We start from the raw sequence: 9,481 nt of genomic DNA, 5'->3' as shown, positions 1-9,481 counted from the left end.
AGTTAGGTGGGACGTGTTCCGTGTACAGTATGTATGGATGTAAATACATACGAGTTGCGAAACACCAAGGTACGACGTTTGCAACGATAGATTATTTTTCGACGTCTAGCTCAAATGTTACGTATCGTTGGCGAACATCAGCGTAACCAGATTTAGGAAGTAAAAGTGGATGATCGACATTCAGGACAAAACATGTCTCGCATGACAATGATGCCGGGTGCCGACAGATGCTGGGAGCACACACGTATATTAAATTTCTCATATATTTTATTTTCGTTCGCGCGCAGACAATTTCGCTGCACGTAAGAGATAAAACCGTAACGATGTCGATAATAATTTTTGCATACACGATGGGGCGTTCGTTTATGATCAATGTCAATTTGACGTTTAAAAAAGAGCGTAAGGGAAGACCAATATCGTGCTTCATGCGTATTCAGTTACACCGATATTGCGATTCACGAATGATTTTATTTTATTTTATTTTAAATTGTACATTAGAAATTTGTTTGGCGCAGACAATAGAAACGTTACGAACCATTTTCAGTTGTAGACATTACCAAAAGAATTCATCGAATTGATTGCACGCGATGTTACGTAAAAATGTTATGTTCTTTTTTTTTTTTTTTTTTTAAATCGTAAGCGAACAAACTTGAGAACTGTATACGACGAAATTACCTTGCGACCCGCACGCCTGTAGGTCTCTTTTTATGTTACTCGTTATAATGAATTAGTTGAAAAGAGTTTCGATGTTTCTTGAACCAGTCATCTTTCGGTAAATCGTGTCACGATGAATTGAACGTCGAGTTTCCAAGTACATGTCTCTTGTCGTTTTGGTTCAAAACGTGATCACGATACTTTTCACTCTATTCAGCTATGAATTCTCTTCAATGGTACAGTGTTAAGTAAATATATATTATATATAATAAAGAGAACAGAATAAATGTGACTTTTGTACGTATGCATTTCTTCATAAGCGTTTCCCCGTACTCTCGATTACGGCATGTTTTGTCAGATTTGTTAACTTGGACAATTTATGAAAATTCATGTTTCGACTACGTACGAATCATTCTAGAAAAAAAGTTACGTTATAAATCGTATTTATTTTCCGCTCATTTGTCACTGTCAGGTTAAAAAATATTCCCTTCGAGTGTTCGAGTCAAAACAGTACGCGTAATGTCGTTAATATAAAAGATTAACGTTAATATTATTACTGTTTAAAGATGCATGTTGTATCTGTTGTATTCGGTATTGAAGGTGCTCAGAACCTGCAAAATATTATCGCACGTAATTCACGAGACAATAATGCATCGCGATACGTTAACGGAGTAGCAAGTGAATCTTCCCACTGCCGGATGCAAGACGACACCGCAAGAGCTTTATAAATTTTCAAGTATAAGGATAAAGATAAAACAGTGCCCTGTAGGAGCCGTACCTACTGTCTGTGTATGTACCCGATGGTCTGTCAACCACTGATCTCTATATACTCTGTACATAAAGATCAGTGCTGTCAACTCGTTAATGAATATGTGCCTACATACGCGTGTAAAATGTGTACATGCAGTCCTATCAGGTTATGTCTATATGTATATGCGTCTAATGCGTGTGTGTGAATGCCGTGGTTAGTCGACACCAGTAGTCACTGTCAGTTATCCCAGCGCGAGGAATGCACCGCATTGATTTTTAAACCGTTTTAACGCTAATGTCGCAATTACTAATAAATAATCGAAATAATTTGGTACGCGTTAAGGATCCCGACCCGTTGATACGTGCCGTGGCTTCGTATTTATCGTGATAAAATGTATTTACACAGCTGTCAGTACCGGTAGTGTGTATCAGAATACGCCCACGACACGTTATGCACGTTTTCTTTCGTTGAAGTAGCGCGAAGGTTGTTTCAAAAGGAAGCTGCTTCCTGGAAGAAGGCTGAAACCGAGTGCTGTTCTTTTCATTCGTTCGAGTTAATCGCCAGTAATGAACCGTTACAGTTGATAAAATTACGTTATCGCTTCGGTGCTTTTTTTCTTCAATTAGAATACGAGTGACACGGAGCAAGAATCGATTTTTCATTACACGTGCAAAACAACGAAACACATGTGCATCTGATAAATACAGGATACAATAAATAAGGAATGGGAATTGACAGTATGAGAGTCGGAGGAGGACGATGTCCTCCCCTCCTTGTCGGAGGACTTCTTGTCGCTTGTTTAATGTTGATTTGCAACTGGTGGACCTTATCCACGGAAAATATCGAACTAGTTAGACAAATTGACGAATTGAACGAACAACTTAAAATCAGGTATTATTATGCTATATCGTAATATTTTTTTATATTATACGTCGTTTATTTCAATGTAAACAATAACGTAATACATTTTACGTATTAGTCTTTCTTACTTTTACGACGATACCGCTTATACAATATGTGACAGATTCCATTATCTTGAAGTTTGCAAAATGTTCATCAAACATGCCCCAACTGAAAGTGATTTTTATTCTGGTAATTATGTTCATATGTATCATGGTATATGATATTAACATTTGTGCAGGATGAAGGAACACTGGCCGCAATTATTTATTCACTGTATCTCTAGAAATTCAAGTTAAAGGATCATAGTAAAATAATTTGAAACACTTCTTTTTTAGTGCCGAAGAAAGAGATCAATGTGTCACGTTACGTGGAAACCTACAGCAGAGGTATAAAAATGCAGAGGATGAATTAGCATCCCTGCACGTACGTTTAGATCAACAAACAGATCTGAAGAAGAAGAATGAAGAATTAGAAGATTCTGTTACTATGTGCAAAAGTGAATTGGATTCATTGAATAAATTAGATGCTACCAAAACTGCAACATTAAAAACCTTAAGACTGGAAAAAGACACTTTTAATACACAGTTAGATGTAAAGCAAGATGAAAATAAAAAGTTGCAGGATGAAATAGATCAGGTATATATTTCACTACAAAAATATATTTCTGTTTTATATAGTTTGATAGATAAATTTGTCTAATAATATCAATTTTCTTTTGTAGCTGAAGGATGAACTTGATAAGCTCAAACTTACCTGCAATAAAACTCCAGAGAAGAAAATGAATGTTGCTCAGCAATGTAAGTTACAATGTTATATGTATCTTTCTAATTTTACTTTATTTTATTTCATGTTTTCTCAACCATATTTTCACAAAAGTATAAATCAAAATTGAAGTAGTCAAGAGTATTCGCTACTTGCGTTTATAAATGGAACCACACCAAGTAATATCCCATTCTAACTTGAGTTGTTAATGTGATGTTATCCTTTCAAATTAGGAATTAATTTTGATAACTTTTTCAATAATATTTTGCGAAATAATTCTAACATCTTTGGGGTATTGATAGAAGTATTAACCCTAGTCTTTTTACTAGGGGTGTGCGAGCACCCGAAATATTGGGAATCCGATTCGACCTCTTCCCGACTCGTCCCGACCATCGGGTTCTCGTGCACCTTTAGTAAAAAAGGCTTAGGCGGCTATTTGCCCAACTACGATTTTCTTTCATTTCTGTATACTACCAACTGATATAGCATTATAAGAGATTCCGGGGGTCTGTCAATTTAGCTACAAGAACACTCATTAACAAGACTCAGTTGGGTCCTCTTCCGGAGGCAGCTGTAAGAGTATCTGTAGCTGGTCAACGTGGTTTGAAGTATCATGGAACTCCAGTTCTTCCAACAGACCCACCTGGCGCTGTGCGCCTAAGTCCTCGCCTCTCAGTTACAATGCTGAAAGGTAGTGATACTTTTCTCCTACCTCAGGGTAAAAGAAGACTATCAGAAAACTAAAGCAACATTCCTCTAGTAACTCAGTATAAAATCGTTGTATTTTCTGTGCTCCTCCATCAAACTTCTGTTCATACGAACGAGGCGACTTGGTTAATGAACATATTGCACTGCTTATTTATTTAACATGTATAGAGGTATGACTCTCATCATATCAGTTACCACAATATGAAGGAATACATTTTCATTCATAATACGAAAATTAGAAATGTGTCTCCACATTTTGCTACTAAAAATAGGATGATTTACAAATGTAGTCGATCAGTTTTTCTGTGATTTAGTTATCCTTTGTTATCGCAAATTTACCTATTATATAAATTTTATAGAATGATATGAAGTATAACATTAATCATAGATTTCACTCTATGTATTTGTATCAACTTATTCAGAAATAAAAATTACATAAATATTATACATTTTAAGTATAGTGTACAATATTTTCATTTATTGTGATTCTTTTTAAACAAACTGACATACATTCATATATCTGTATTAAAGAAGATATAAATATAAACGTACTAATAATTAATGTGGATTTATACTTTTAATTGCGAGAATCTGGATTAAAAATGGTTATTAATAAATACGTCGACTAAATAATTGGTGACGGCTACACTAATATCAAGGGCTATTAAAATATTATTTAATAATGATGGTTTATTTGTACTTAAAATGAATTGTAATTAAATCTTTCAGAAACGTCCTTATTGTTTCATTGTAGAGTAGTAATTTAGTTTACATGACTTTCAGCTGAAGTAAATCCAAAACAACAAAACAATGTCACTTCGAATGACGACGGTGAGGACAGTCCAAAAATAAAAAATCGGAGTACAGGGGTAACTACGTATGTACTATAATTTAAACATACATCGTAACTATAAACTTCACTCTTTATTATTATATCTATAATTTTGCAAATATATGCGATTAATATGTGTTGCTCTCAAGCGTAAATAGCAAAGAACTTCAAATTCAAATTATTTTATTTTTGTTGTGGCTTATACAGAAAAGAATAAACAAGGGAATACAGGATCCATGGATGGCAACGTAGTAGAAACTGAAAGAGATCGGGAAATGAAAGCAGAAACAACTGGTAACTAATAATAAATGATAGAATTATAACTTTCCATAATCTGTTTGAAAATAATCCAAATTTTAAGTCTTTTATAATTTGGTAACTTGAATCAAAATACTCGTAAAATTACACGGAAGAAGAAAGAACTTCAAAGCTAAGTGCCAATATATTCTATTTATACAATGTAGGATTTATATACATACATATTAAAGTTTTACTCGTTCAAAGAATTTCTCATTATTTTAAACTATAATTAAATTTTTCACTAAAATAAATGTAATTATTATTCCGATAAGTTTATAAAAACTAAAAATTACATTAGTTTATAGGAATAAATTGTGTTGTTACTCTGTATTGTATATTCAACTAGGTCATGTTTGAATGAAATGAATATATTATTGAACATTTATTAAATGTATCTGGTTAGATGTTATGAAAAATAAATGATTCTTGTACATTAATTTAGAATTATAAACCTATACTACAAGAAACATTTAATAATAAACTCTACAAAATCGATACAGAAGAATACATATGAATAATAACTTTGGTATTTAGGGTGAGGTATGGAATATAAATCTGAAAGTAATAATTATTAATATACCAAGCATTGTATTGCAAAACAGTATGTCTATAGATTAGGCTCATGTATTTTCAAAACTTTTATAATTTATTTTGATATTTCCAATCAGCCTATCACATTTACAATTCATATACGATATTAATTTTACATAAATTTATTTCAATTGTATCAAATTTATTGTTTAATATCAAAATGAGCATGTATATTATATGCGTCTTTTGTTTCTTGTTCTGCTAAAAAATTTCTTTGATAATATATTGTAAACTTATATTTTTTCTAATATTTTATCGTATTGTCATTGTAAATTGTGTTTCTTCTGTATAATTTGTATACAGAACTGACTTGAATTTACCACGTAATTTATAAGTTATCATTTCTAATTCTTAACATTTTTATATCTAATTCGATTTTTTAGGTAATACATATTACACGTTATACTGAAAGCACAGTTATACAAATTTCTTTTTCGTATTAATATAGTACATATTCGCATTTCTGTTCTCTCTATATTTTATATGTATATACATACTCCATAGTGAAATGTTTAAAATTATATAAAATACTAAACATATTAATGAAACTAGAGCAACTATAGGACTCTTTCATCATTACAAATATTTGAAAATCAAACACACTTTACTTGTATTTAATAATACTTCCTACATTATTAGTGCAAAGCTGTGCGCACTATGCAACTTATTATCAATTCTGACAATAATACTTTAATTTTATTCTAAAAAATAAAAATAGTTCTGGTTAATATCGTCACTATTATGAATTAAATATTAATCACCGGTATCTATTAATAGTGTAGCATTTATAAAATATTTATAACGAATGTAATACTAATGTACATAAATATTTATAGGGTATCATAAACATACAAACAATCGTGTTAAATCGGGTTTAATCAAATTTTATAACTGCATATTTAAACTGTAAATTATTATGTGTATAACAAAATGCAAAACTTGACTAGGAAACATTAAGTAACGACTAGATGTTTATTATATAAACTTACATTCAACTATTCTTTTCTTTTATATTATGACTATTTGCCATTAGAAATTTGCTCTATTACGTGGCAACTATTTAAAGCATATAATTCTATTAATATATCGCTAAACTGTCACGATTCGTCTATAACTGTATACTTCCTTACACACTCTAAAAATGAAAGCGTGTATTCTGAAGCTGCGCGAGTTAAAAATTTCAATAAATAACAAATATCAGGAATCGTGAAAATAGAGTCTATTATATGTATACGTATATAGTGTTAGTTTTAATTTAATAAACTTCGATTTTTTTTTTTTTTTTAGGAGCCATTTCAGAAGTTTTGGTAGTCCACAAATGTAAAATTCTGTTGACTTGCTATATCATTTCAAACTGCTATCATTATTCGTTTAATCTTTAAACATAAAAATATATTCGTGTAAATATTTCTTTTGATCGTAAAATGTCTTTTTAAAAATGCTTACGCTTTGTGCGACTTTTAAATATGTAACATCTGTAAACTTTACAAATAATTATAACTTTCATATACATTATAATGATCTACTTTTAATTCAATATAAAATCATTCGTAAATCTTATTTCTGTAAAAACTAAATTAGTATAAATAAAATTCAAATTGTTAACTTCGTATCGTTAATTAGGACAAGATAACAGTTAGTATTATAAAGCTTTCCCTACATCTCGCATTTACAAATTCTTTACTTTGTATTTCATGTTACCTCAGCACTGAATGTTAATTTCTTTGGTCGTATGTAACAGTTGTATTCTGGCAATTAAAATTTAAATTCTGCATAGAAAGAGACAACAACTGGTCGTGACTATAATAATTTAAACAGTACGTAAGTAAACTATTCCTGTATGGATTAGGCATATCAATTTCAGTTATCTATTACTTTGCTCAATACAATATACTATAAATAACATTAACAGCCTTTTTAATAAATAATAATGAAAGAGCTATCGTATCAGGAGACAGAGAATTGTGAAAATACTATTACTGTCATACTACTGCCATATCAAAACTGTACTCTCAAGAAAACTAAAACCTTTATCATGTAGTACAATATATCCTATGTTCAACTCCTTTTTGAGCAGTAAAGACAATTAAATCTAATTCAACGTAATGTTGCAGGGCCTATGATAAGAACCATGTATGGCAGTCTATGTTTAATGTCTCCATTGTTATGTTCAAAATATAATGGGGTTAAAGATAAGGCAGTGTGATGTGAGTGAATAAGTCTCTGGCTAGAGAGACTGCTATAAAATGTAAAAAATCACACAAAATTTTGTTCGTTGTAATCTATGGAAGTTTCAACCATTTGTGTTGCTATGTTTTATCAATTTAAAATACACGCTATCAAATAAGACCTCTATTAAAATGATCACATTCACGGGGAATAGTGATGATTGCTATTGTGTCTTTGTTTTCTTCTGAAAATAAAGGCAAATATCGATCGTAATCGCCACCAGCGGCTGTGCTTACGCACCGAATTCCGCGATCTCTCTTTAGCCCGAATTTGTCTGACTAACGAGTAAAATGCATCGTCTATAAATTGTCTAAGTGCTGCAGATGTTTCATAGAATGGACAACCAAGCTGATCAGCAAGTGCCTTCCCCTCCTCTGTAGTTACCTGTAATGTGATTATCATACACGTGAAAACGAAAAATCCTAATTCTACACAAGCTCTCTACCTTTCTTTGGTGTTGTAAATCAAACTTATTGCCGATCAACACCAACGGTGTATCCTCATTAGCCCTTACACGAGATATCAATTTTCGATATTCTAAAGCTTCCTGAAAACTATGCCTATCTGTTACAGAATAACATATCATAAAGCCCTCTCCACATCTCATATATTGATCACGCATAGCTGTGAATTCTACCTACATTCGAGAAAAAAACACAGCAGATGTAATAAACCAGGTGCCTTAAAAGCATAAACCCTGTAATAAAAGAAGTCTGACCTGTCCAGCAGTATCCAATATATCTAACAGCGCAGCCTCACCATCTATGACTGCCTGTTGTTGGTACGAATCCTCTGTCAATAACAAAAAAGATTAGATTCTATCCTGAAAGCTAAGAAGCCTCGAGTAAGCAATATCGCAGCTTTTGAAAGAAATCGTGATCTTGGACACCCCAAACGAAATTCTTACCTATTGTTGGATCGTGATAGTCAAGGAAGCTGTGACTGACAAATTGCAGAGTGATAGCTGAAAGATGATTTCTGTAATGTACATGTATTGCAACAGGTCCTCCGGAGTGATCGACGGTAGAAGCTATAATTACCTGATTTACCAACCCCACCGTCGCCCAAAACAACGATCTTGTAGACTCTGAGTCCACCCCTGGTTGTTGGCTGCGGGGCTACCGGTATATCGTTCTTGCCATTCAAGGCTACACCTCTGTCCTGCAGGATGTCAGCTGACATCGTTAGGGAATTCCTGTTTACCGGTAACCTAATGCTTGCTACGGCTACGGCACACGTCGCACTTTTACGAACTGACTGACATACTTGGTCACGTATCGGAACACGCGCGTAGACACACCCGTATCGGCTGTTAGATCGGAAACGATACGGTACATGTTTGATCGCGATTGGGAGCCGTCGTTTTTCGCAGTGGCCCGGAACCGCGCCAAGCGACACTTAATGCCTTGGATTTATGCTCTTTACAGTTAGAGACAGCATGGCTGATGAGCTCAGGCTGACGACCGGGGCTTGACAGAATGTGACAGCGGCGAAGATTAGGCACGCGCGCAATTGTGCACCCAGGGGCGTATTCACCAGCTCTATTGTCAAAATAATGGACCTGCTTACTACCACACATTTGGCCAAGAACGGATAAAATGTATTTCTAAAACTATTCTAACGTTGGATACATTGCTAATTTATTGTCTGTTTCTGATCGAATGAAGCATTTGCACGTTTCTAGCTGCGCAACTACGAAATACTTTTATTTGGAATCTTTGTCGAACACAGAATGTGCACACTATTCTTTG

At 33.2% G+C, this 9,481-nt stretch overlaps 2 protein-coding genes across 4 annotated transcripts; one reads left to right on the top strand and one right to left on the bottom strand.

Moving 5' to 3' along the window:
* The first annotated feature begins 1,137 nt into the window (after positions 1-1,137).
* LOC122398030 (Golgi membrane protein 1-like) lies at positions 1,138-5,116 on the top strand. Of its 2 annotated transcripts, XM_043397616.1 has the most exons (6): positions 1,138-2,296; positions 2,644-2,944; positions 3,030-3,105; positions 3,591-3,761; positions 4,562-4,655; positions 4,818-5,116. In XM_043397616.1, the coding sequence occupies exons 1-6, from the start codon at positions 2,130-2,132 to the stop codon at positions 4,825-4,827; spliced, it is 819 nt and encodes a 272-aa protein (XP_043253551.1). In that variant the 5' UTR covers positions 1,138-2,129; the 3' UTR covers positions 4,828-5,116. The 2 variants fall into 2 exon arrangements, with proteins under 2 accessions (XP_043253551.1, XP_043253552.1); XM_043397617.1 differs by lacking the exon at positions 3,591-3,761 and having other exon boundaries at positions 1,151-2,296; positions 4,818-5,108.
* Positions 5,117-6,340: 1,224 nt separating this feature from the next.
* On the bottom strand, positions 6,341-9,350 carry LOC122398028 (GTPase HRas). 2 transcript variants are annotated; one of them, XM_043397613.1, is made up of 5 exons: positions 8,771-9,350; positions 8,638-8,694; positions 8,449-8,522; positions 8,176-8,367; positions 6,341-8,114 (listed from the first exon to the last, which is right to left on the bottom strand). In XM_043397613.1, exons 1-5 carry the CDS (start codon positions 8,910-8,912, stop codon positions 7,872-7,874), a joined length of 708 nt encoding a protein of 235 aa, XP_043253548.1. In that variant the 5' UTR covers positions 8,913-9,350; the 3' UTR covers positions 6,341-7,871. The 2 variants fall into 2 exon arrangements, with proteins under 2 accessions (XP_043253548.1, XP_043253550.1); XM_043397615.1 differs by having other exon boundaries at positions 7,892-8,104.
* Positions 9,351-9,481: the final 131 nt, after the last annotated feature.

This window comes from Colletes gigas, unplaced genomic scaffold (genome assembly GCF_013123115.1).
Source record: "Colletes gigas isolate AHSC1104 unplaced genomic scaffold, ASM1312311v1 Colletes_gigas_Sc00010, whole genome shotgun sequence".
Taxonomy (NCBI): domain Eukaryota; kingdom Metazoa; phylum Arthropoda; class Insecta; order Hymenoptera; family Colletidae; genus Colletes; species Colletes gigas.
Note: the sequence above shows the minus strand (reverse complement) of the source record. Positions and strands in the feature narration are given on the sequence as shown.

What these genes read in the sequence shown, in the direction of transcription:
- LOC122398028 (XM_043397613.1), bottom strand. Translation starts at nt 8,912, where the DNA reads ATGTCAGCTGACATCCTGCAGGACAGAGGTGTAGCCTTGAATGGCAAG. An exon ending in CGGTGGGGTTGGTAAATCAG is followed by an intron (nt 8,695 to 8,770) that starts GTAATTATAGCT and finishes ATCATCTTTCAG; the next exon opens with CTATCACTCTGCAATTTGTC. An exon ending in TATTGGATACTGCTGGACAG is followed by an intron (nt 8,368 to 8,448) that starts GTCAGACTTCTT and finishes TCTCGAATGTAG; the next exon opens with GTAGAATTCACAGCTATGCG.
- LOC122398030 (XM_043397616.1), top strand. Translation starts at nt 2,130, where the DNA reads ATGGGAATTGACAGTATGAGAGTCGGAGGAGGACGATGTCCTCCCCTC. An exon ending in AACGAACAACTTAAAATCAG is followed by an intron (nt 2,297 to 2,643) that starts GTATTATTATGC and finishes CTTCTTTTTTAG; the next exon opens with TGCCGAAGAAAGAGATCAAT. An exon ending in CTCAGTTACAATGCTGAAAG is followed by an intron (nt 3,762 to 4,561) that starts GTAGTGATACTT and finishes CATGACTTTCAG; the next exon opens with CTGAAGTAAATCCAAAACAA.